At 35.0% G+C, this 27,980-nt stretch overlaps 1 protein-coding gene across 4 annotated transcripts; it reads left to right on the top strand.

Annotated features, from left to right (window-relative positions):
• On the top strand, window positions 1-27,980 carry Ap1s2 (adaptor related protein complex 1 subunit sigma 2). 4 transcript variants are annotated; one of them, XR_013154811.1, is made up of 6 exons: window positions 1-123; window positions 2,309-2,487; window positions 10,099-10,207; window positions 10,786-10,923; window positions 14,361-14,455; window positions 26,418-26,489. XR_013154811.1 is itself a non-coding variant. In XM_077107918.1 (5 exons), the coding sequence occupies exons 2-5, from the start codon at window positions 2,309-2,311 to the stop codon at window positions 26,463-26,465; spliced, it is 474 nt and encodes a 157-aa protein (XP_076964033.1). In that variant the 5' UTR covers window positions 1-123; the 3' UTR covers window positions 26,466-27,980. The 4 variants fall into 4 exon arrangements, 3 of the variants coding, with proteins under 3 accessions (XP_076964033.1, XP_076964034.1, XP_076964032.1); XM_077107918.1 differs by lacking the exon at window positions 14,361-14,455 and having other exon boundaries at window positions 26,418-27,980; XM_077107919.1 differs by lacking the exons at window positions 14,361-14,455; window positions 26,418-26,489 and adding an exon at window positions 22,674-22,829.

Raw genomic sequence — 27,980 nt, 5'->3', positions numbered from 1 at the left:
CCAAGCGGGTCCCCTCCCCACAGCACCACGGCTTCTTTTCCTCAGCAAGGCGACAGGGGCTTCCCCTCAGCCGCCGCAGCCCCCGCCGGCCGAGCTCCGCCGCGTCCGCGGCCAGCGGCCGCCGTAAGTCCCGAGGGACAATTGGAGGTGCTGGGGATGGGAAGAGGGAGGGATGGCTGGGCGCGCCCCCCCGCCGCCCCGCGCACGCCCCGACGACCCCACCCCGCGCCCGCCTGGCCCGCCACTGGGGCGCCGCGCCCCGTAACTCACTTCTCTCCACGTCCGCGCCCCGCACACTACTCTGCGCTGCGTTTCGATGCGGGGGCCAGTCCTAGGCTCCGCGGGGGCCCCGCGGCACCTGTGGTTCGAGAATGGACTCAAGTTTTGCGGGGCGTTTTTGGGAGGGGCCGGGGGCGGCGGCGGCCGAGGACTCTTGGCGCCCCCTGCGCGGCGGCGGATGCCATTGTCTGCACCGCTCCTTGCCTGTCACCTCGCCCGTGCTTGGTCAGTGATGGAGTGTGGCCCCGGGAGTGGGGGTGGCATCGGAGACGGCGGGACCCAAGGAACGCTGGACCCAAGCCCACTCCAGGGTTGAGCCCATTGTTTTTGACACCAGTCTCGAGGAATTGAAGTGCCCTGTGATTTGTGGCAAAAATCAGAGCATTGGTTTTTAAAGAGAGGAAAAGAAATACTTGTGCATTGCTACCAGGTTTCGTCCCATGTTAGCGCATGATTTATTTTAAGGGGGATACATTGTTTCTTCGTCCGACAAAGTGATGGGGCGGTTACAGGACCCTGCTACAGACAGCCGGGAACCCATACTGTATTTTTCGAAAGCAAACGCCCACCCCTCCTGGCTACCAGGATCTGTGAACACAGGGTCCATTCTTGTCCAAGTTTTGGTAACGGGTTTGCATAACTGTGCAGTTGATGCTTCACTTGCTGTCCCTTCGAATGCCGCTATCTTCAGGACTTATATGGGAGGCACTTTGATACCACTGAATAAATATCTGTGTGTCTTGTGCTACGGAAGCTTTTTAAGTAGAGTAATAAGCTAATTTTAACTTTAATAAAGTTAAATTGCCAAGTCATAAATTTCCAGGTATCTTGATGCCTTTTTGCATTATCGCAAAAAAGCAGCAATAATTTCTTATTGGAATTTAGATCCCATTTTATTCTGTTGGTTGTGTAAATTCCCCCTCCCCAGGTTCAAATTCAAGATGGTGTGGTGAATATTAAGAGTCAAGGCTTGAATCTTACTCTCAGTGGCACTGTTAAAGGCACTTATAAAGGTTAAAAACAAAAATGAATACCTATCTGAATCCTACCTTTAAATAAACTTTGTAGAAACAATACTTACCGTTTGTAGTTAAGATAACCAGTTGAATTTTAAAAATGTTGGCTTTAAAAGAAAATGTACACTGATCAACAGACTTGCAAGTTTCAAATAAATCCATACAAATTAGTTTAAGTATAAAATATACTAGAATTTGGCATCTACTCCATCTGTAAACGCTATTTTTTGTTTTAAATGTATTTCATGTATTGTCCGATTATGTATAACTCTTTATTTTTAGCCTTTTTAAGGTTTGCATTCTCTTCCATAATATTAATAACTCAGTTCTTAATTGTGTACGTGTTTGTGGTTTTTTTTTAATGAGAAGAAAACATACACTTGAAATCAGGCTTTTATTAGGAAAAAATATATTTATGCGATCCTTTTTTTAGTTAATATTTTAGATCATTGTTTTGCTTAAAATATGCTAGCATAAATTGAAGAGAGCATTCTAAATGATAAGCAGTTTGTCTGCAAGTAATTCAGTCTGGAACTAGAACGGCCTCGGGGTGAAAAACAGTAGATCTCCTGTTTCTTCCGAATGTACCTAAACCAATTGATGTCTATAATTCTCTTTTGATGCATGGTGTAGGCAGTGTGGAATGTATAGTATGGGTAGAAAATCGTTTCTTAAATTACCAGAGCTACCTTTTTCTTAAAAATTTCACTCCATCTTATTACTTGTTTTTCTTTTTATACACACGTTTCCCTCCAAAGATGGTGTGGTGAATATCGTATGTGATCACATGTATGTGGGTCAGGGTGGATTGGGAAGGGAAGATTTGCATCTAAGTAGTAAGATCTTTCTAAAATAATTTTCTGCTATTTTAACTGGCATAAACATATTGATGACTGCTAATCATTTGTCAGTTAAACACCTATCCCTCAAAGGTTCTCTGGGAAACATGTAATCTTATAACTATTGACTCAAAGTATTGCATTTAATATTGATTTTCTTATTTATCTTAACAGATGCAGTTTATGTTGCTTTTTAGTCGTCAGGGAAAGCTTCGACTGCAGAAATGGTATGTCCCACTGTCAGACAAAGAGAAGAAAAAGATCACAAGAGAACTTGTTCAAACCGTTTTAGCACGGAAACCTAAAATGTGCAGCTTCCTTGAGTGGCGAGATCTGAAGATTGTTTATAAAAGGTATAATTTTTAATTATCAGAAAGGTGGGATAGCAGAATGAAATGATAGGTCTTTTTTTTTTTTTTTTTTGGGGGGTACAGGGAATTGAACCCAAGGGTGCTTTACCATTGAGCTACATCCCCAATCCTTTTTATATTTTATTTTGAAACAGGGTCTCATCAAGTCACTAAGGCTCACCTCAAACTTGTGGTCCTCCTGGCAGTCTCATTGGGATTACAGGTGTGCATCACTGCACCTGGCATTGGTCATTTGTAATAGGGAAGTTGCAGACTTTTGAGCAATAACATTTATAAATAATGATCAAATATTTAAATGAAATAGGTTTAAAGGAAAGCTTTTTATTTTAAGATAACTACTGTTTTGATGAGTTACCCAGGCCAAAATGATACGTAGGGAAATCATCTTTAAACTAATTATATAATTAAAGACATAAATGATTAGTCATACTCAACCATCTTTTCAGGAAAATTCAGTGAATTCAGGGGCAAAAAGGATCAGTATTTTAAATTACATGAGTAATTCTCTGAATTTAGGCAAGCATAGATGAGAGTCTAATTCCCATGAATCTTTATAAAATAATGACTAATATTTAACATGCCTTGTATCCGACTGTTAGAATCTTATAAACATCTTGGCTACATATAGACTTTTGCAATTATACAGATGTCTAAAAATTTTATGTATGTATAGGATCTGTTGTTAATAGTATTTATTAATTTGAATTACACTTGTTGCTGTGGTGAAGGTGTTCTTAGGATAATTTTGCCAGATAGGTTTCTTAAAATTTGGTAATTTTTTTACACTGATATTTTAAAAAATGCTTTATATCTTTATTTTACTGGTATCTGAAGAAACTCTTTTGAGTATCTTAAATTTTTAGGATTGTTCTAAACAGGTTTAATGAAATATAATTTATTTTTTTACAGAGTATATTTTAAAGGGACATTATTTGCTTCTTCCCCATTTCTGTTCCCTTTTGAATAATTTACTGAATTTAAGATTAAAACATTTCTGCATATAAAAAATTCTCTTGTATGGGGCGTATACAGTGAAGTAACAATATGGAATGCCATGAGGGTAGAAGAGAAGTCTGTTTTTTCTCTTTTATACTCCAAGTGTGGATGGTTTTTTGTTTGTTTGTTTCATTTTGTGTGTGGAGGGATGGGTGGCAGGGAAGGAAGTGGCCATTGTAAGACAAAGCGAGTTTCTTAAATACCGTAGACTTCTTTTTATTTCACAATGAATTTAATCATTTAATCATGTTTGGGTGATTTTTGTATAGTGTTGGGTTTATAGTTGTTGAGAAAGATTTTAGAAAAACCATAGCACTTGAGATCTGGGAGATATTTTAGAATAATCTAGTCAAGTACTTTTTTATTTTTTAAGCTTTTTGACCCAGGGATAGAGTCTTAAATAAAACAAGCAGAAATGGAACTGCTCTTGTGAAATCACAGGTATCCCATCACCCTGCTCACTTGGCCTCTACTCTTTGCACAGGAAACCGTTCTGAATTTGAAAAATAATGATATTGATCAAATTTCTATTGTATTAAAACAATACATTTGGGGAAAGTGACTTGTTGGAGGTTATATGCTGCTGGGGGTGGGGGGTGCAATTTAAATTTCAAGTATGGAGGCAAAGCTTTTAAATAGGAGTGAAAAAAGATTAGGTGAGCTTTTTTTAAGAGATTGAAGAATGACAAAGGGTGGGGGGAGGACAGGGACTGAAACTGGCACCTGCAGGATCTGTAGGAGACTGCATAATAATAAAGTCCTGAACCCAGAGGCTTGTAAAGGAGAGCTGTTACCTAGGGAAGTTTTATCAGACTTGGTCACACCTAGAAGTGGGGAGGACTGCCAAGGAATGGGAGAAGTGGGGTGATCTTCACATTTCTAATTTGGCTGATGGGGTAAATGGTAAATTAGAGAACCCAGCTAATTTTTAGACAAGTTGGTTTTGGAATGTCTCACTTTCTGGTGGGTTGTGTTGAGCATAGGCATGGAATTCTGGGGAAACTTAGACGAAAAGTGTTACATATCCATCCTTCAAGTGGCAGGCATAGGGTAAGTATTAGGTCAGTAAAGTCAGGGAAGCGGAGTGAATTTCGAGAGTAAGATCAACTAATGCCAGATGTCACATAAAATTCAATGAAGGTGAAGAAAGAATCTGGTAGATTTTGTAGTAAGCACTTTATAAAATTGCCCTTTGCCAGAACATTTTGAGTGGAGTAGTAGAGACAGAACACTCGATGTAATCGGAAAAGAGTGAAGAGGTAGAGTAATTTAAATAGCACATGGAGACTGTTTTGGGGAGCTTTGCTGTGAGAGAGGTGGTAACCACCCCTAGACATAGGAGTTGGGGACAGGATTGAAAAAAGGTGCGAGAGGCTTAAGCTTATTTTTAGATAGGGGAAGGAGTCCCCCGTGTGGAGGAGGAAAATACCAGCAAGGGACTCAAGCCTATGAATGGGCAGTTAAAAGGAATAAAGGAAAGAACTGGTTGGTGTTCCTATGCGTTCCGCTCAGCCTGTCCCTATTGGGCCACTTCTTTTTCTTAAAGTTATAAAGAATATTTAACCTGACTTTAATATTTAGATCAACACTCCCTTAAGTAAAAGGTGAGCTTAACAAAAAAAAACACGTAGCTTTATTGAAATAATCATGTACAAAACATGGATTTTTTTTTTTTTTTTAAAGAGAGAGAGAGATTGAGAAAGAGAATTTTAATATTTATTTATTTATTTTTTAGTTTTCGGCCGACACAGCATCTTTGTTTGTATGTGGTGCTGAGGATCGAACCCGGGCCGCATGCATGCCAGACAAGCGCGCTACCACTTCAGCCACATCCCCAGCCCAAAAACATGGAATTTATAATGTTTTTCTATATACTCCCCCATTTCATCTTCTTATCACCTCATATATTTTTGTTGATATTATCAGGTGATTTGATTTCACTGCTCTACCTGGATGAAAAAGCCTTTTAAACCAGAGAATTACTGCTTAGCTCCTGAGAAATTTTGAACAGGCACTTTTTTTTTTTTTTCCCTGTATTAGTGATTTAACCCCTCGCTTTGCACTAGCACTCTGCCACTGAGCCATGTCTGCACACCACCAACCTTTTTTTTTTTTTTTTTTTTTTAATTTTTTTTTTACCTTGAGACAGGGTCTCTTTAAGTTGCTCAGGCTGGCCTGGCACTTGCAATCCTCCTGCTCCAGCCTCCAGAGTAGCTAGATTTACAGGTATGCGCCACCATGCATTGTTGTTCAATTGCTGTTCAAACAGCTCTTTTGCTGTTCATATCAGCAGGGGTTTTTTATGTCCTTTTTGTTAAATTGGGCCATACACATTCTTCATTCCAAGTGTTTGGCATATAGATTTCCCTTTGGGGAGGGGAGCTGTAGGGGAGATAAGGAAAATATAGCTGAAAAGACAGACTGAAAATCTGAGGACCTGAATTGTCCATTTTTGCTATTAGCTAGTTTTGTGACTTTAAGCAAGTCACTTTGCCTCTTGTTTCCTCATCCCTAAAATAGATACTCTTAAAGATCTCTTGAAGACAGAATATTGTATGTTTCTGATTCCTATTTTATGCAGCACTTTATAAAATAGACATTGGATTAGTCTTCTTAAATTAATTTAAAAATATGTTCATGCATTACTAGCTTGAGAATTTGTTAAAGGGTACTTATTGATTTTCTTTACTAACAAAAGAATTCTTAATGACATACTAGTGGGTATTGAGAATAGTTTAGCTACATTCACCCATAGTCAGCTGATAATTTAGCTGACTGCAGAGAAGTCATGTGTTTGAATATAAGAATAGGCATTTTCAGATGTTCTCTGAGTGCCAGTAATTAGAGTAAGCCTTAATCCACCGTGCTAAAAATAACCAAACATACCTTTCTTCTTACTAGTCTATTATTAATTTCACTTCAGATTTAGACTTACAAATATGTACTAAGAGAACAAAATGAGCTCATTATTGAATTTTAAAAAAATGTTGTTTTTTTTTTAAACCAATTGGATTTTAAAAATAGGGAAAACACTTCAGGTTTTCTTGGTAATCTTTTACTAAAATCAGTATGACATTTTTTAGTTCTCTCCTTTGAAGCTCTTAAAATACTGCTTTGAGCATAGTTTAATTTTTACCAGGTGCAGGTTTATTTTAATACGATTGCTGGCTATGATTTTTAATGTAAAATTCGGCTGTGGGGTCAAATTGCTGTTCTGGGTACGTTACTCAAGGCTGCATCTCCTATAAACTCAAGCAATAATAGTATCTCTGGTAAGGTAGTGAAGATTAAAATGGTAAAATATGCGGAAGCCTTAGCTAACATTTAGTGCCTCATTTAGAGTGAGGACTCAAGTTTGGAGCCAGACTTCTATTTCTTCCTTCTTTAAACTTTCTGAAAAGGCTTATGATCCTGGTAGCTTTCTGTTCATCTGAAAAAAAGAATTCATTAAATTTTTTTTGTGTGTGTGTGTGCACGCGCGCACTTGCTGGGGATGGAACCTGTGGCGTTGTGCATGCAAAGTAAGCACTCTATCAACTGAGCTACATCCCCAGCCCAAGAATTTATTAATTTGACAGCTTCTTTTACATTCTTTTTTAAAAAAAATATTTATTTTTTAGTTGTAAATGGACATAATATCTTTATTTTATTTTTAATGTGGTGCTGAGGATCGAACCCAGTGCCTCACGCGTACTAGGTGAGCACTCTACCACTGAGCCACAATCCCAGCCCTCTTTTGCATTCTTAATGAAAGTAAACATTTAGAGGGCCAGGGATATATTTCAGTGATAGAACGCTTGCCTTGCATGCACAAGGCCCTGGGTTCGATCCCCAGTACCCAAACAAAAATTTTTTAGATAGTGTTGGTGGGACTTGTTTCTCTTTTTAAAAATATTCAATAGCTGGGTGTGATGACACATGTCTGTAACCCTAGAGGCTCCAGATATTGAAGGTAGAAGGATGGAAAGTTTGGGGCCAGACTTTATTTGAGACCCTCTGTCCAAAAAAAAAAAAAAGAGATGGGAATGTAGCTCAGGGGTAAAGAGCCTCTGGGTTCTATCCCTATTACCAAAAAACATTATTGGTTGGTGTTTAAATTCATGCTTCTGAATGATTTCTATAATTTCAGATCTTTGAGTCATATTTAAGTAAATAAGTATCTTAAGTATTTGTAAGAGGCAGTACTGTAGATAAGGAGTAACGATGGTGCAGCCATTAGATTATATAACACCAGCATTGAGGAAATCTTGAAAGTAAGGAATTTTACTCGAAATTATTAGTAAATGCTGTGTAATAGAATTATTTGGTATTCTGTTCACGTCAGCTAGCATAGCTTGTTTTTAATGTACCATTTTTATGTGAGTCCTTTTAATCTTTAGTTTTTTCTTTTTCTTTCTTTCTTTCTTTCTTTTTTTTTTTTTTTAAGCTTTATTTTTATATGGTGCTGAGGATTGAACCCAGTGCCTCATGCATGGTAGGCGAGTGCTCTACCTCTGAGCCACAACCCCAGCCCCTTTAGTTTTCTTAATTCAGGGAATGTTATTTATCATTTCTGTGAATTTCTCCAAATTCAAAATTCTACTAAAGAGCATGGATTAGGAAGAACTTAGAGTTGGAATATTCCTTTGCTTTTTGAACAGATGATCAAAAACAGGGTAATGATGGGAAAGAGAGAAATAATTTGTTAAAGTTGGAAGCCATGCCTTATTATGTCTTCATGATTGATTCTCTTCAGGGTGATAAACAAATACATTCAGATGCCTACTTTATGTGACTACGAGAGACCCACCATTTTAAATAGCTTTCAGAAAATGGAAGTTAGGTAGAATTAGGACATGCAAAAAGACATGATGTGAGACAGACGTGATTACCCTATATACATGTGTGATTACACTAGTGGTGTGACTATACCATGTATGGTTAGAGGAATAAGAAGTTGTGCTCCATTTGTGTACAATGTGTCAAAATTAGTTCTGTCATGAATAACTCATTAAAACAAATTTAAAAAATAAATAAATAAATTGGAAAAAATAAAGACATGATACGTATGACAAAGGAGTCTAGTGAAAGGGTTAAGGACTTGGAGTTAAGGAGGGAGACCAGTTTCTTGTCACAGTAGTTTTCTGGGCTTCATTGATTTTTGTTTTTTGTGTGTGTGATCAAAGATGATAGTACTTGCTGTTGAAAAGATCCAATAAGCGGCTGGGATTGTGGCTCAGCGGTAGAGCGCTCACCTAGCATGTGTGAGGGCCTGGGTTTGATCCTCAGCACCACATAAAAATAGATAAAATAAAGATATTGTGTCCAACTACAACTAAAAAGTAAATATTAAAAAAAAAAAGATCCAATAAGATAAAATGGTTTTGATACTATTGAAATTAGTAGTGTTGTGTAAATAATAAGTTGTTTTTATACTGAGCAGGGACTCATTGAATCTTAAAACTGAAGTTGTGTATGTTTTCTCTATATTATTTCACAGTATACTATAAGCAGTAATTGCCTGTCATATTTTCTAAAAAATAATAAGTGCTTCTCATTGAAAAGTACAATCTAAACTGAGACTTGTTTAGAATATCTTAGGTTTTTATTTTCTTTCCTTTCAAAAGCTTTAAGTACACTTAAACCATTTTGAAATGTTCATTTAATCCTCCCTAAAGGACTTGTTATGCCTCAAGGTAAGTGTGTTTTTTTGGGATCAGGCATAACCCAGTTCCATGTGCCAGAATCCTGATTCGGAGGAGAGTAAGTGTCCCAGCCTTATTCTGTCTTCTCCGGTAAAGAATCTCCTCTTTAATTCAACAGTGTGGAAGTGGGAAAAATTGAGAATGAGTCTCAAGTTTCCCTTAAGTAATAAGAACTTTCTGTTCTATTTCTCAAACTTCTATAATAACTTGGAGCTGACATTCTTTTTTTGTGGGGTGGACATTATTCCACAATCCTAGAAACCTCCTTTAATAAGGCTATTCTGTGCTGTTAGAGGATAACATAGTGGTTACAATTGCCTATAGTGATGAGAGGTTGTGATAAGAAGAGGGTCTTCAGGTTCTTTACTATTCTGTTCTGGGTGCTGGTACATAAATGGGTTCACTTTGAAAACTCACTTTGAGCTTTTATGACTTGAGATCTTCTCTGTGTATATATTATGTTTCAGTAAAATGTCCAAGGCAATGACTTCATCTGACAATATTTTCAATAAGTCCTTCAGTTGAAAGATCTATATTACTTGCTGTTTACTTGTTTGAATTAATCCCGGAGTATTTTGCTCTAATTTAGTGGATTTTGTAATCAGAAAAACCTGGGTCAACTGTTTTCAAATGTTCATAAAAAGGATCCTAAAAGGATAAAGAGCAAAATCAGTTACTCTTTCTAGATGGTATGATGTAGTGTTTTTTTTTTTTCTTTTTGCCTGCCTGTGTTTTTCAAAATATCTCATGCATTTATTACTTTTGTAGTCTAGGAGAAAAAAATTCTGTACTGTTGTAAGAAAAGAAATAAACATGCTTATAGCATGAGACCTTCCACAATAGAATATGAAAATATATTTAGAAAACATGATTATAGGGGTAACTTTTTTTCCACATTTGTTTTCTGTTATAGATATGCTAGTCTGTATTTTTGCTGCGCTATTGAGGATCAGGACAATGAACTAATTACCCTGGAAATAATTCATCGTTATGTGGAATTACTTGACAAGTATTTTGGCAGTGTGAGTATTTATTTTAGGAAATTGAATACCATCTCTCTCCTTTTTTTTTTTTAAAAAAATAATCTTTTTCCTAACAAGTTTATTATTTTCATATATTGGGGATTACAGGGAGAAAGCAATAATAACTTTTTCTCAGTTTGTCTACTCAGTTAACTTACAGGGTCATTGGCCATCAGACCTACTCATTTAATTATGATGGTTACAATGAGTTTTAAAATAGTACAATAGAAAGGACTCTTGACTGAAAACATTAATATCATGGTAGTGCTTAGTGCAGAATTCAGATTTGGTTAGCAGTTTAATCACATAACCCAGGAAATAAGTATTTAAAGATCAGTTTTAGGAGCAGAAAATTATTAAGTTGCTCACATTGAGAGTATGCAGAGACATGTCTTATTTATCTTGTATGCATTGTTTTTTCAAGTACTTTAAAATTTGAAAATTATGCTTACTTAAATTAATGATGCTTAGTCAATGTGATTGCTATTTTAAAATTGATTCACTTTGGTCAGATTTCTTTGTTTTGCTTAAGTTTTAACAGTTTGAGGGATTTTGTTTGTATTGTTTTTGTTTTTCAGGTGTGTGAACTTGATATCATCTTTAATTTCGAGAAGGCTTATTTTATTTTGGATGAGTTTCTTTTGGGAGGGGAAGTTCAGGAAACATCCAAGAAAAATGTCCTTAAAGCAATTGAGCAGGCTGATCTACTACAGGAGGTAAGTCACTTGTTTTCCTGACTAGGCACTAGCATGTTTTGCTCTTGCTAGGGAAGTCTCAGTCATCCTTCTTAGAGTTTCAGTAGTTACCCAGAGCATGCTTGGCATGTATTATCCATGTGCAGTTTATTGATTGAAATATGTGTCAGTCACATCAACTCAGTTATCTATGGATGGATGGTCTGTTGGTCAAGCTTATTTTTGATGGCCCAGTTTTGGACCCTACTAGGACAGACTGTTATAAAAAGAGAAAATATTGGCTAAACCTTACAGCAAGTTGAGAACTCTCCATCCATTGTTTTGAATTACTTAAGACAACCAACCTCCTTTTTAATTGGGAGTTGACTGTGAGATTACAGCATTTTCATTCCAAATTGGTTCATATTTTCACTTCATATCCATTAAGTACAAATGTAGCCAAGCAAGTGGTAGGGATTTCCAATTAGACTTTTTGTAGAACCCTCTAGTTTTATATTAATAAAGCTAAAAAGTATTCATACTTTGCTTTTCTTAAATAGCAAACCATGTTCTATAAAACTACTGTTTTCTCATCTTACCTCCATATTCCAGAACCATAATAACCCCCTTCCCTTTTTAATTACTTCAGTCATCCTGGGGTAACCATGCATGTATTTAATACTTATTTACTTTCTGTTTCTGAAATTTAAAATTTCATATTGATATAAGTCTACCTTTTTAAAAAAATTTAATGATAGCTTAATTCAGGTACTAAATGGAATTATGCCTTAGAGCCAGTTGTGGTTTTTATCATATAGAAAGTTTATAACATAAGAAAGGGTCAGTAAATAGAAAAAAACAATGTAGTGTGTTTTCATTAAGGCAGTTGTTAAGTGTGTGTATATGTATGTATATATAAAAAGTTGAATTTTTTGATTCACAGGTGTATTTTACAGAAGCATTGAAAGTATGGTTTTGTATTTCTAGCTTATATTAGCCTCTCATTGTGCATTACACATGTATTTGTCAGTTCTTGCTTTTTTTCAGTTACTAAAGGAGACTTTAAATTCAGTTTTTTAGCATTTCTATTTTTACAGAAATGGCAAGCTTTAAGGTAATGAAATGAGAGAAGATTTACTCTCTTTCTCCATTATAATTTCTTTACTATTGGTCTCTGGAAAGGAGGGAACTACTAGGGAAACCTACTGCAACACTTAGTGGTAGGGGTTGCTGAAAGCTGAGGTGACAACAGTGCCTTGTGCACTTAATTATCTTATAGTTATCAAAAGAATAGTTAGGGTACCTGCAAAAGTGAAGAATTTGTTGGCAGTCCTCATACCATCTGCTGTTCAGTGGTAGAATGAGAACAGACCCTTTTCCTTCTGTGTACAGTTTGCCACAGTGATTATATTTGGAGATTTTTATTTTTAGCATCAGGTGTGCTGACTATAAGCATATATTATATGGTTGTAAAATTGGTTTTAAAGTTAGTACTTTCTTATTTTGCTGCTCACTAAACAAACTTTTAAATATTAGGTAGAATCCAGGATGAGGAATTGGGAATTTTCATATTTGTCTTTTTCCTTGGTCACTTTTGTATTTCATTATTATGGACCTATATTCTGTTCTATCAGAACCTGGTATTTCTTCCAAGTTTTTAATCATTTTCTGATTAATTACATTTGCTTTAAACATTTAAAACATTTTGAAAGTTGTTGAAGTTCAGCTTCTTACTTTTAATGTTTTCCTTAGATGTTTAAGGCACTGATACCTCCTTGTGCCTGGATTATTATTTTTTTAATATTTATTTTTTAGTTGTAGATGGACACAATACCTTTATTTTACTTATTTATTTTTATGTGGTGCTGAGGATTGAGCCCCGGGCTTTGCATGTGCTAGCCGAGTGCTCTACCACTAAGCCACAGTCCCAGTCCTGGATTATTTTTTAAATGATACTGGGAAATTACTATCTACTTTATAATATATGACAATGATGCTCTGTTTAGCTTATAGTACTTACTGTACTAGGGGATAAAAGCATTACTGTAGGAGTATGATTCCTAATATAAATGCCATCTTTAGCCTCTTAGTCTGGGGATTTTTGTTGTTCATACTATCAGTGGTTAGAAATTTTTATTGACTATATAAATATAAATAATATTTTTCAAATTATTTCTTGTTGGATTTATCAAAATGCTTAAATTTATGTTACCTATTTTGGTTTTGCTGTTTGGGGTGTAGTATTCAATTAGTCAGTGTCATGAAGTGATTTTACTTCCAAAATTGTAAATATGGCTGTACAATACTTTATTAAATTCAGCCTTAAGTTTGTAGCAGAAGTTCTGATTATTTTAACCTAATTTTTAAAAGTATTTATTTTTTTAGTATTAGGTGGATACAATGTCTTTGTTTTACTTTATGTGGTGCTGAGGATCGAACCCAGTGCCTCACTTATGCCAGGCACTCCCTCTACCTCTGAGCCACAACCCCAGCTCTTAATCTAATTTTTTATGCATTGTGATTTTTCTGTTTAGTGTCAGGTCTTTTATTTGGGTTATTTCTAAGCTCTAAAAACTTTCAACTTAAAATGAACTTATATCTGTTGGGCTTAAAGATAAATGAAATCACAGAATGATTTTGGTTTTTAGTTCTTTTTTAGCTTGTAAAATGTTTCTATCCTTAAGGATTAGATTTACCCAATTTATATGAATGTTACATAATTTAGATAGTCTTTCATCTTACAGGCAAACAGGACAGATTGTCATTGGCTCAAGTAGGTTGTCAGCATAAACATTAATAAGAATAAAACAAATGCATATTTAAATAATAATTGCTAAAATATCAGCATAAGTAATCAAAGAATAATGTTACCTTTTTCATTGTGGTTAATTACTTAGTAAACAAGGGATCATTTTTGGCATTTGTAGACTGAACTCTGTGCTTGTTCTTTTGGTATTTGGTTGTGTGAATACACGATTAGATTTTGGGGGGAAGCCTGGAAATTGGCCCATTTTCCAATTTTTAATGTTTGTTGGGATTTTAAACATTTCATCTTAACATGCTACTGGTACTAAAGTTGACTCTTAAATTATTAAAGTATAACTTGTTGTGGTTGCTAAATTGGTAATTTATATATATATAGTTTTAGTTGTCAACAGACCTTTATTTTATTTATTTATTTTTTATGTGGTGCTGAGAATTGAACCCAGTGCCTCACACATGCTAGGCAAGCACTCTATCACTGAGCTACAATCCCAGCCCTATTGATAGATATTCTTTACAATGTTTGGAGTAACCCCCCCCCCATACACATATATATTTAAGCCAGATTTTTGGGGGGTGAAGTGGAGTATGATGATGCAGTTGGATTTATTTTATAAACACATACATGTATAATGACAAAGGAAATATTAGCATGGCATTTTTTTCTGTAAAAAATCAGCCACTTACCAGTTTTTCTCTGCTCCTTAATTTTATAGAGCCAGAATGAAGAATGGGGAGGTTTGTCTGAGGATATCTTATGATAAAGAGCAGTCTAAGGCTTTAGTCCTTTTGACCCCCAACTTATTTATTGGTAACTACTAAATTTACCATTTTGTGGCATGGATAAAATGGGGTGCTATGCAAACACTGTTGCACGTGAGATGATTTAAAGTCCTTGCTTGATCTGTGAAGATCAAATAGTTAAATACTGGGCATTGGGCTTTAACCCTCAGCATTAGATGCATGATGGTGTTGATCAGCGCTTTGAGATGTGTTGAACTTTCTTTTTTATACTAACAGCATCGTTTTGAAATTTGTGGTGGTTTTTCTTTTGAGCTTTGTTTGCTGTTGGTATTGTTTCTCACTGAAGTAATCTGCAATGGAAAATAAGTGAGGTACCAAAAGCAAGCATTATTATACTCATGAATTTGCTTCTACTTCAAGATGATCCACTTTATGAATAGATTTACTGGATTTGCAGATGTTTATCTGCCTCATTTAGAAAGTGGTACTCTATGGAGAATTACTGCTGCTAAAATTGATTTGTTTTAGTGCTGGGGGCTGCATGATATGTCTTAGTACTATGCTGTATCTGTGAAAGCAATAATTAATAAATCTGTGGGACTGCATAAAATGGAAAGGTAAGAATCTTAGGAGAAAAAATGATTTCTTTTAAAAAATGAGGCTTTTGAGTAAATAAGGACTTTTTGAAGGATAACATTATACCTTTTAAATGAAGATATGAGTTATCTTAAAAATTACACCTTGCTAATTAAGAATATTGGGGCATGTTAGTCAAACTCAAGAATATCTTAGTTGTTTTAAAAGAGGTAGATGCTTTCAAATATATATAATAATGCCATTTAACAGCAAAAAGTATTTTGATACAAATCCTCCTAGGATTTGTGTAGTATTGGACAACCTAAGACAAGCAGGGTCCCTAAGCCACATGCTTGGTGTTTAATTAAACAGAAGGGGGAGATGTTGAGAGCCACAGCCAAGTCAGAATGGCCCCTGGCATTTTGCCAGAAGTAATGGTTGAGAGGGAGCCATTAAGATGATGCTGGATTGATTCAATTGTATATTAGACCTTTACTGTCCACCTCAGGGCGCCCACTACTTTGGAGTTCTCCGGAAGATTGCCTGGGGAGTTCAAGTTGGTGGGGGAAGTTCCAGGAGAGGGAGTTCCGGTTGGTGTGTGGTGTGTCCCAGAGAAGGCCATGTGGGTGGCCTTCAGGGGAGTTTGGAAATAAAGTTTGTTCCTGCTTGAGTGGCTCGTGACAGCCAGACTGTGGCAGATTTGCTTTAATAAGACAAACTCCTGAAATTCCTTTGTAATTATTGCTATTTATGTTAAAAGTTTTAAGGTTAAACCTCTTTCTTTAAAATTGGGCAAAAAATTAACAAAGCTATAGTCTTTTATGCCATCATATTTTAATTTTTCATATGTAATCTTAATTGGGGTCTACCAGAACCAATTGGTTACATTGATTCTTGAGATGGACAATCCAGAAGGGGGAATATACAGAAGGCAGAATGAATCTTGCCTTTTACTTTTCTTTTTTTGTAATGGGGATTGAACCCAGGGAACTTTAGCATTGAGCTACATCCCCGGCCTTTTTTATTTTGAGACAGGGTCTTGCTAAGTTGCTGAGGCTGGCCTCAGACTTGTGATCCTCTTGCCTCAACCTCCTAAGTCATTGGAATATTCCATGTTTGTCTCCACACCTGGTTTACTTTACTTTTAGTAAGAAACACTTTGGCTAGTGTCCTTGATTACTTGTTTCCATGTTGTAATCATTTTGTAGTATGTGATTTTTAGCCCTTTTCCTTTGTCTGATTTTCAGAATTTTAAGAATTATCCTCCCTGCTGTTTCTTTTCTAGCTTATTGTGAATCACTTCTTATTACTTTGGGCTATTTGTAATGATGTAAAATTGGAATAACTTTGATCAAGTAAATTTGATCTTCAAACATTTTTGACTAGAACCCACAGTAATACATTTTTTATCACAATAGTACATAACTATAAAAAAATTATTGAATAATACTCTGTTTTTTTCTTTTGTAATCTCTCATTTTCTATTATATTCTATTTTTCTGTGTTTGAATGTTTATCCTGACTTACTAAATTGATTTCATGAGCCGTAGGGTTGGGACCTGGAAAAAACACATTCCAAAAGGGTCAGTGGTGATTTTTTTTTTTTTTTTTAATTGAATAGTACTTTCTGAAAAATTTAGATTTGAATTTTTTCTCTGGCTGACATTATAATTTCTTTTGTTTTCTCTGTTGCCTTTTTTAAAAAGTTAATTTTTCTTATAGAAAAATGAGCAAATATAGGCAAACACAGTAGAATATATAATCTTATCCCACCAACCAGATTAATTCAGTGGCTCTTCTCTGGTGGAGGTTGGGCATTTGTGCTCTCCCAGGGTCCGTTGAACTATGTGGACATACTTGTCACAACTGGTAGTACATTATTACTGATTTCTAGTAAGTAAAGACTATGGACACTGCTCACTATTTTGCAGTGCACAGGACAGACCCTCTAGCCCCCCAGAACCAGAACCAAAAATTATCCAATCCCAGTGTCAGTTCTGTCCAGGTTGAGAAAACCTGGTTTAATTTGACACCATGGAAGAAAAATCCCATTTACATTTATAGACTGCTACATTGTTTCAGTATTATACATAGTCCATAGTATAAATAACTGGCTAAGACATTAATCAAAAATGGAAAAGGCAGAGAAGAGAAAAAATCCTAAAAATTATGAAAGAAAAATATATGTGCTAAAAAACACATAAATGCCTATAAAAGTTATTCACCCAAATTATCTTTACTTGATAACCAGTGACTGGGAAGATAATCTGTGGTTGACTTTAGAACCTGTCCCACAGCAAGGCTTGTAGGATGTTACTATATAATCTAATTTCCTCAACAACAACCAAATCTGTTCACTTCTATTAAGGTAATTGAATTTTTATGTGGAAACAAAATTGAGTCTACCCTGCGGGCAGGCAGAACACTTTTGAATTTTCTGCCCATTTCCCCATCTACCTTAGGGATTTGATTATTTCTTAAAGAAGAATAGATTAAATGACCAGAATTTATACATATAGACTTTTCTTTTGTTGTGTAGTTAGACTTTTTGTTATTGTTCTTTTACATCATCTTAGCCTTAAACAGTTTACTTAGTATAGGTATTTTAGAGTTTGTGATTCCCGAGAAAATTTTTTGTTTAGAAAGCCCTGATTGAATTTAGGTCATTTCAAGGCAAATACAATACAGGTAAACTAGAATAAGCTTAAAATATTTCTTTATAGTCTAAAATTATATTTGATAAGCTAATTTTTGTACCTTTTTTATTTAAAAAGTACAGTTAACTGCCAGAGAAAGTAATTTGTCCTTAGTATTTTATAGCTAACAGGTTTTAAACCAGCGTCTATAAGCTATAGTAAAGTTACTCTCATCATTATTTTCAAGACAGATGTAATAGAAATAGATGAACAGCACAACAGAAAAAGATAGCAAGGACATGAATAAGTAATTCACAAATAAAAGAAAAGGAAATGCAAATTAAAATATCAAGGAGACCTTTGTTTCTTCTTGGATTTGCAAGATAGACACTCTGGTGCCTCCTTGTGAGCACTTAACTTGTATTTTGTTTTGGAGGATTACTTTGGAGATATATATTAATGACTAAACGCACACTATGCCATTTGACCCATTACTTACACTTCCAAGAATTTTATTCAGTGGAAATATACAAATGCATCAAGACGTGGCTCAGATATTAGATCATGGTAATGTACCCAAATGTTCATCAGTGGGAAATAAGTTAAGAAAATCACAACACAGTCATACATGCAGCTGCTATCATAGCTGTAACAGAAATGAGCTGAGTATTGTGGTGCACACTTGTAATTCCAGCAACTCAGGAGGCTGAGGCAGGAGGATTGCAAGTTCCAGGCCAGCCTCAGCAATTTAGCAAGACCCTGTCTGAAAATAAAAAGGGCTGGGGATGTAACTCAGTGGTAGAGCACACCTGAGTTCCATCCCCAGGTATCCCCCCACAAAAAACAACTTCAAGACCAAATTTTCTGTGTAATATGGAAAGATACTCAAGGTATATCAAGTGAGGAAAAACAAAATCTATTAGAGGATAATGACTAACTTAAATGTTACCTCTGAAAATGTTTTTAAAAAGTTAGAACTTTTTTAAAAATAAATATAATGCTCCTGGGGCTGGGGTTGTGGCTCAACAGTAGAGTGCTTGCCTAGCATGTGCAAGGCCCTGGGTTTGATCTTCAGCACCACATAAAAATAAATGAATAAAATAAAGGTATTGTGTCCAACTACAACTAAAAAATAAATATTAAAAAAAATAATTCTCCTGTGTGAATGAAAGAGTACACATTGTGTTGCTTCAGATAGTACAACTAGAGCAGAATTTACTAAAATAAAGCTTTAGCATACAGAGTAAAGTACTTGTCTGCTCTTGGCCATTTTAGACAGTAACCATCTGGAGCAACCACATAGATCTTGCCTCTCATTGCCTAACAGTGTTAAAAAAAAAAAAAATCACTAGACTTTCTCAGTAATTCACAAATGCTCATGAAATAAGACTGACATCATGAGCCCTATCATTTAAAAGGTGCCTTATAAAGTGTTCCCAGTTCTTCTCTTTTTAAATTCATTGCTCAAAATAGATCTTAGTGGCATTAGATACTCTCTGGCCCTTTGGGGCTTTAACCCATATAATAGGGTTCCAGAGTTGAACATAACGACTTTGCATGCTTTGCTACATAGTTCAATTAGGGGGATTAAAAGGGCCATTGTGTTCTTGAACATGACGGACGAAGGATACAATAGTATCGTATAAATAATAAGTGAAGAAGCCCCTATACCAAAAATCTGCAGTAGATCAATAACTTGAAAATATACTTATTTATATTTGCTTTTCATTATATGTAAATTATTTCTCTTTTACCACCTTATATACTAGAATTAGGAGACTAGTCATTCACCTTGGGTGTTAAGTACCATTAGTTTACTTCAGCGCTTCTCATCTCAGCAAGACTTAAGCCTGCAGATAATTGCTAGTTTACCTGTATTCATTATCGCTTCCCAGTTGGCTTTCCATGTGAGTCATAGCCTAGTATGGTGGATATCTAGGAAATTGAATGGTAAATGGGGTCGGGCTTTTCTTAGGAAGGTAGGCATTTTTTGGAGAACAGGTGCAATTTGATTCCTCTCTGTTGTTTGTCAGCCTACACTTCCTACTACATCTGGTCCTTTTTGTACAAGATTGAGAATAAAATTATTCTTAGTGCAGAGGAAAGAAAAGATGCATGTATATAAAGGAGAAGGAGCTGATGGAAAGAATGGTGGCAAATAGGGATAAAGGGGAAAATGGACTGTTTGGGGAGGGAGAATGGGAATGGAATCAAAAGCATTTTTCTTGGACAAGAAGAGTCCTTATGAGGAAATAATGGGGTAAAGGTGTAGGGTTTTTTTTTCCCCCCTTTATGAGTTGCATAAACAAAATTGAGAAAGTTGTTTTCTTGCCATGAGAGATGACACTGACATCATCTAGAGGAGAATGGTTGTGACTGGGGAGAAGGAGAAGGCTAGATGAAGTCAGAGTGGAGGGTTGGCAGTAGACTTAGGGTGCAAATTAGTGATGGGCAAAGGATTGCCCAGGATTGAAGGCCCATTTCAGGTTGAAAATAATACATTTGTGATCTTTATTCAAAAATTGTTTCGTCACTACCATTCTGTTCTTTATTCCTACTTAATTTAGTGTATTGAAAAGCTCATAGTTTACTGAGTAGTATACATGACTATTTCCAAAGGCACCCATGGGAACAGCAAGACAGTAGGCCTAGTCCTGCATAGGGTCACCTGTGTGCTGTGACATACTTTATTGTCAACCTCCCTAATCTTAATTGATTTTTCTGTGACTCAAAAGATATAGTATGAAGGCACAGAATACTGCAGTTTATATTGAACCCACTATATTTTATTCGTATGCAAGAGGAAAAAATATTCTTGGTTAATTATTGGCATGTCTGTAGCATTTAGCTGAAATCAACTTCGTGTTAACTGGTCATTAAGGTATTTACTTATAGCAGAACTTTGTCAGACCCTGGCATTCAGAACTGGGAAATTATTTAAAACACATTATCCCAACTTAAAAGTGATAAAAGAATGCTATTTGTTATACCAACATTTCTTTTTGTGCTATTATTTTAGAGTTTCTTTTCCATTTTTCTCCCCTGGCCCATGCCTTATCCCCTTCTGGGGATTGAACCAGGGCTCTGCACATACTAGGCAAGGATTTCTTTCTTTTTGAAGAATGTTTTTCCAATGAAGATGGGTTTCTCCCTATGGAGAGTATTCTTCACAATTGATGAATGGTAATTTCTTGTTTAGAGTACGGTAATTGGATCATTGGCTATGAAGAATAGTTTGGCTTATCATCACCCCTTTCCTTTTCTAAAGGTAGTAAAAGATCTATCAGATAATGAGTGATGGAAATGCCTGGGGCAGTCACATTTCAGAATTGTTCATATGGAACTTTTGTTCTCATTCAGGAAGTCTTCTGTGGGGGAGAAATGACTCCATACTCAGCCCTATTTGGGAAGCTACCTTTTTCTTTTAAGGGGCATAAAACTCTTCATAGTTGGTTTTTAGATGATGTGATATAAAATTAAGAGAGAAAACCAAAACATTAAAAACTATATAATATAAAGGCAAAGAACTGGTATTTAGGTGAAGGTTATTTGACAGACTTAAACTTTTCTTGTTCTCTCTCCAGAAAACAGAGACTATGTATCACAGCAAGAGTTTCATTGGGTGTAAGAAAGCGTACTAGAATACGTGCTGGAGTTCTGACATGCATCAAAATGTAGTAGGATATGTGAATTCAGTTTGTAATTATAATTTTGTCAAGTGTGTTATTTACATTTTAGCATTACTTGGAAAGTCTCAATTATATAAATCCTAAAGGATGGTCCCAATTTTTAAACAAATGTTTTCATAGGGAATTTTGCTCTGATAATGATCTATCATTGGGGCTTACGATTTATTTTTCATTGAAAAAATTAGGTATTCATTAAATACTGTGAATTTCCAATGCCACTGGTACACAAGTAGAATTTCCCTATGAAAACGAAAGCTTCAGTAAGGAAGTATTTGGGATGTAATTTATTATTAACACTATTATTTTAATTGCTTGCTATTTCATTTTACTATATATTCTGAGTGGGGAAAAAAGGGACAGCTGTCTCTTCAACAATGTTTAGAAATTATCTGAGAATTAAAATATAACTGGCTTTTCTTCTTAGATACTTTTTATTTACAGTTGTATAAGTTTAGGAATCTGTTACTTTTTTAATACTTTCCACGCATTTGTAGCCTAATAATTCAGAGTTCCAACTTGAATAAATACTAAAAGGAGGAGACTTTCAAAACACTCACATAAGAAGTTTTAAACTTTTTAGAGTCATAAACTTCTGGTGGGGGGTAGAATCACTTTAAGAGTCTAAAGGGTAAAGAGGTCTCTTCCTAGGAAAATTGACACAGAATTTTGCCTCTAATTTCAGGGAATTTTTGGAGGCCCAGGACATCTCTCTGGGACACTCTAGGGTCAGTTTAAGACCCCACCTCAGGTTACCTTTTCCCCTTGTTGATGTGAGAAACATCTTGTTATATAAGTTTTTAGGCATAGATATGTAATAAATCTGTTTGAAGGGTTCTTTAAAAATCTATTTTGAAGATTTTTAAAAAATTAATATCCTTAGTCTCAAAGTTGCATTCTTTGGATTTTTTGTCTTTGTAGCTGAGTGAATATTTAAAAGCCTTTATTGCTACTTAAAATACCATATGGTTGACTACTTTTCCCTTTGCTTGGGGAAGATTTTCCTCTGGGATCTCTGCTTGATATAATAAAATCCTGATGAACTCAAGACACTGTGAAAGGAAGTATTCTAATTGAATTTTCAGTTAACTAAGAACTGACCAAATGTCTTACACTGGAAATCTTTTCAGAGTTATTAGTAAATACAGTACTGTAGGATTTTGTAGGATGTCAGTCATCATTTTGTTCATCATACAAAGTTAAAAGATGAATCTGAATGCCTGGGCATTGTTTAAGAAGTTAAATGTTCAGCCATAAACCAAAGAACAAAAGCAAACAAAAACTCAAGTTTTAGGCAGCTTTACTGTGAACTAAATGTTCTAGAAATCTGATTGTGTCTGTATCAGTTTATGTACTGTGTATAAGAATATATGCATTTCTCTTGTAGCCACGTCATGAATATTTTAATGTCCCTGTGTACTAAATGACTACTCATCGTGTATGCAGAATTTCACAGAGGAAATAGAGAGCTGATATACTTATGAAAGAAAATATCCTCAGCTTGCTGACTATCTTGTAAAAATAATAGAACATTTCAGAACCAGTACCATTACAATTGTATTTTTTTCCTGTTTGCATTCCTCTTTCCTGTTTTATTTCATTCTATATATGATCTTGATATAATTTATCCCTGTTCACAACTGATTTAAAATTCTTCTGACAAAGTATGATCTGTGAATGTTTTGAGTAATATTTCATCTTCAACACATGCATGTTACTATTAATGAACCATTTGTGATTAATCTTATAAGAGGAAAACATGGCAATCATTATTGTTTACCAAAGAGACTATGGCTGAATTACTCTGTCAAAATAAGCAGTGCCATAATATTTAGTTGTTCAGTCTTCAATTGTTGAAGGGGGGAAAAAAACCAAAACTATAGTGTGATTGTCTTGCAGACTGAGTTAAAATGTTCTAATGTATCACATAAAAGGGTATGTGGAAATAATACAATAAAATAAAATTAATCTGTACTAGTATATAATATTTAAAGTTAAAACATTCAGTTAAGAAATTTTGTAGTGCCACATTTATTGAATCACATTTGTGTGATATAATGATATTGAACTATCAGAAAGCTGTGTCAGAAAAGTCTCTTCTGCACTATTGCTCAGTGGAAAGCCTTTTCCAAGTATTAATACTGAGCTAATTTATATAGTTCAAAAATTCCAATACTGTTCAATACTTAAAGTTTATATTTTACTATTAATAGTTTTCTAATATATTAAGTCTTCATTTAAATACGTAGTGCTTTGTTAATTATGGCTTTATATTTCTGAATACTAAAATTTTTAACATTGATCACTATTGTACATGCTTTTAATAAAACATGTAGCATATTTTATCATAAAAGGAAAAGTACCAAATCATTCATTATTTTAGTCTAGAGAATTTAAAGACTGAGTTAAGTAAGTTTTCATTACACAATAACTTCAGATGATACTCAAACTAGTTTATCACTGAAAGAAAACCTACCAGGAAACTTTGTATTAGGCAGGTAACGAATTAGTTATTTCCATTCTTACCATTCTTGCTGTAATACACTACATTTGAAGCACTGGGAAACATTGATCTTTCATTTCCATTTTTTTCCCCTTCATCCCTCCTGCTGCCCTGCAACATGGTATTCATCTGGTTTTAATGCTGCATAAATATGCATTGTCTCATGCCTGTTTGCTTTGGATGCTGTGTGCTGAGCTGTAACAAGATGTTGCTTTTGTTATCTGTATACAGCTGCTTGCTTGAAATCAGTAGATTCTGAAATAGCTTTTCTTGCATGTCTAAAATAAAAGTATTGCATGTACTTTGTCTCATGTGGATGACTTTTTTCTTCTCCACCCCTTTTGATAAGATAATGTTTTATATTTTCATTTTCCAGGTAATTTTTTAAATTGTGGTAAAAACACATAATGTAGTTTATTTTAAAGGTTACAGTTCAATAGTGTCAATTATATTCATTCACATTGTTGTGCAACAAATCTCCAGAACTTCTTCATCTTGCAAAACTGAAACTCTAGACCCATCAATCCACCACTCCCTACATCCCTCTCCACGAAACCATTGTACTTTGTTTCTATGAATTTGACTTTAGATAATAGTTTTTCTAGGTAATGTTGAGCTATGATTTTAGTGTGAACACGTGAAAAGTACATTTTATATTTTAAACATAATTTGTAAAATATTCTACTTGTACAACTTGAAAGGATTAAAATATGTAAATGAAACTAGGCCTCTTAGAACAAATACACTAAGTAATTCATATTCAAAAAGCAATCTGACTCTCTTCAGGAAATGCTATATGAGACTATAAGCAATGAGCAGGTGTGGTATGGGTGTGTGTGACTGGCTTCAGGGAATAGTTTTGGGCCATTTTTACATGGACAAGCTGGGAATGTAAACTATATAGAATTGAGTGTAGGCATCCTTTAATAACATTGAAGGTCCATCACTTCCATCAGACTTTCTTCAAAAACTTAACATGCAAACTTCAAGAGAATACTATGAAGAACTTTTCTGTACACACATCCCTCAGCTTCAGCAACCATCGATTTAATATTGTTTGCTCTAGCACAGCTCCCCCTATTTTTGCCTCAGTATTTGAGAGCAAGCCCTCTCCATCCTGTCATTTCATCTTGAATAGTTTAGAAGGTATCTCCAACAGATAAGTACTATTCCCAACAAAATCAACAGTAAGTGATCCTAATATCTTTTGCCTGCCTGTTTTTTCTGCTTATCTGAGAAATGTCTTTTTATAACTGATTTAAGACTAGATTCCAGTCAAGGCCCACATTGTATCTGGTTGATGCATCTTAAGTCTGTTTTAATTCTTCACAAGCCTACTTTTTATCCCCCTGCCATCTTTTTTTTTGAACCAGGGTATTTATGCCATAAAATTTCTTCCATTCTGTATTTGGCTCATTTTATTCTTGTGTCAATGTTTTACTTGTTCTCTTATCCTTCATCTGTATTTTTATTTAGATCTGTAACCTGATTAGATTGAAGTTCAGTCTTAAGAGGGCAAGCATACTCCATAGATTAGACTGCCTTTTTAAAAAGGCCTTTTTTCACTCGAGTTAATTTTTACTCATTTCTAGTACTACACAAACATGCTGACAAGTCATCATATGAACTTTATATAATTGGTTTATAGTACTTCAATATAGCACCGAATGCTAAATATCTTTATTTAGATTTTAGTTACGTAATGACATTATCAGCTAACATTTTTTTGAGCACTTTCTATACACCAGGCACTGAGCCTTAAACTCATTTACTCTCAACATGAAGGTAAGTACCATTCTTCTTGTTTTCCAACTATGGAAACAGACTGTAGAATCTTATGTATGATTATACCATGAAGTGCCTTACATACAATTAAATCTAATGTTCTAAAGATTTATGATATAATGTTTTTTTTCCTTGTTTTGTGCTGTACCACGAATAGGATGCAAAAGTAAGTTTATTCATTTATTAGATACTAAAAATTTACATTGTTATCCTCTTAAAATATTGTGTGACCTTTTAATTACAAAATTGATAATAATACCTGAAAGTTGACCTACTTGGTCCTTTTTTAGGCCCCTTTGGAAAATTTTGAAGTACTTTTTCTACATATGGCTGCTTTGTCTACCTTTAACATTTAAAAACAAGTATTGGTTGTTACATAAGACAAAGAGCCTTTAGTTCCAGAGTGTTTTTTCAGTATGTGACAAAAAAGCATGGAAAACACTAGGTGAAGCATTGTGGGAACTCAGGACTTGGTGGGGGCGGGTCCTGCTTTTTATTTGAATTATAAAAGTAAGTTAATCTTTCCTGTATATGATTGAGTAGCAGCAATTTCATACATTGCTAGTGAGTTTCCATTGAGCTTGACTGCTTTTTGTGTTATGGCAACAGTACCGAGCACATTAGTATATAATCAGTTGGTATTTAATGAATGCCGAGAACATCCTAAGGTCGCCAATGATATGGGCATAAATCCCTAGATAACCACTGGCTGTCACTAGTAGAATGCTCCTGTAACACTGAATTTCTTCTGTAAAATGGGCATGCCCTTTATGTCAGTTTTTCACATTTTTAAGACTCCCTCCCTGGATCTGCTTACCAGAGTCTCACGTTTTCCCTCCACAGGAAGCTGAGACCCCACGTAGTGTTCTTGAAGAAATTGGACTGACATAACTCTCCTCCCTTGTTGATGACTTCTTGTGGCATTTCACACACTGTAGATGGTCACTGCCTTCATGTCCATGTTAGCTAATGGTGTAAGATGATGTCTTGTCAGTATTACTGTTTTGCTAAGCTGCTTCATTCAGGCCTACATTTTTTTTAAAAAGGGAACTTTGATCAATTGAATGAAAAGGGACTTAAATTTGGATTAGAAATATGCATAAAGTACTTTTCTTGGATTTTTCAAATTTATAGGTCTATTTCTCATAACTGATTATGTGCATATATGAAAATGACACATCTCTGTACAAGCAATATCTAACAAACAATTCGGCAGTGTACATTTGTTAATTACTGTACTTGACAAAGGAAGGTTAAATTATAATGTGAAACCTGGTTTTACGAAACCAAAGATGAGTGCAGCATTTCCGTATATATGGTAAAAATAAGGGAATCATCATGTCACATATTGAATGAATGAAAATTTAATTGTTGAAACTTAAACAAAAACAAATTTATACCAAAGAACCCTATTGGACACTACATACCTTAAAATAAAGGGAATACAGATTATTTTAGATGACTAAATTGGAAGATGTCATTTAAAATTAATAACTAAGCATTCTGAATGAATGGGACAAGGAACAAAGATTGCTTTATAATAGCACATAATTTTTAAGGCCAAGGCACATTTGAACCCTGAGATGATTTTTTTTTTTTTTTTGGTGGTCATAATCATTTAGTTACTCAGATTGTTTTTGATGCCCCCCAAATGAAGTAGAAATGTTAGTTTATCAGTTCTTCATAACAGTATCTTACAGAAACATTGCCCTCTTCACAGTGTTGTGTAAAGTATTGTTTAAAGCATGAATGTTCCTTCTGGGGTTCTTGTTCAAGCTGAGTTTATTTTGGTTCCCTTTGCTTCCTTCCAATTAGAAGTATTACAAACTTTACAGAAGCTTCCTTTCCTTCCATGGCACTACCTAGTTATCAGAAGTATAAAAATCTTAAAAAGACACCTTTCATTTAACAGTGAGAGTTGAAGTAAAATGGCATTAGGTGGCCCTATATTTTTTAAAGCTTATATAATTGTTCAGCATCACTTTTATACATACACATATCTAAACATGTCTGTGGTTTACACTTTCACTTGTATATGCTGGGCTGGATTAAGCTTTCTTGTAATTGTGACCAACATCAGGCCATGTGAGCACTGTCTTATCACATTGCCAATTAGCTGTAATAAATGTTCGACATACAAACACCGTAGTGTGTTTTTATCTTTTTCCAAAAGTGTGTCAAACTGGCAAGCTGCTGAAGGAAGATTTTTTTTTTTCCCAGTAAAATGTTGAAAATTTCCCTTCGTTTGACTGCCCCCCCCCATTTGAATGTGGTGGTGGGTTTATAAGCACACACAAGAAAAAATGGTGATGATTTACGGAGTCTTCATGTACTTCAAGTTCATTGAAAAGTAACATGGATTCCATGCTACCAAGAGCTTACCAACACATTTATTTTCAATCAATA

Source organism: Callospermophilus lateralis (genome assembly GCF_048772815.1).
Source record: "Callospermophilus lateralis isolate mCalLat2 chromosome X unlocalized genomic scaffold, mCalLat2.hap1 SUPER_X_unloc_1, whole genome shotgun sequence".
Classification (NCBI taxonomy): domain Eukaryota; kingdom Metazoa; phylum Chordata; class Mammalia; order Rodentia; family Sciuridae; genus Callospermophilus; species Callospermophilus lateralis.
This window is presented reverse-complemented; position numbering and strand designations above follow the sequence as displayed.

Coding starts and splice junctions, on each gene's coding strand:
- Ap1s2 (XM_077107917.1), top strand. CDS start 2,309: ATGCAGTTTATGTTGCTTTTTAGTCGTCAGGGAAAGCTTCGACTGCAG. Junction 2,488..10,098: donor CTGAAGATTGTTTATAAAAG/GTATAATTTTTA, acceptor TTTCTGTTATAG/ATATGCTAGTCTGTATTTTT. Junction 10,924..21,184: donor AGGCTGATCTACTACAGGAG/GTAAGTCACTTG, acceptor TTCTCTCTCCAG/AAAACAGAGACTATGTATCA.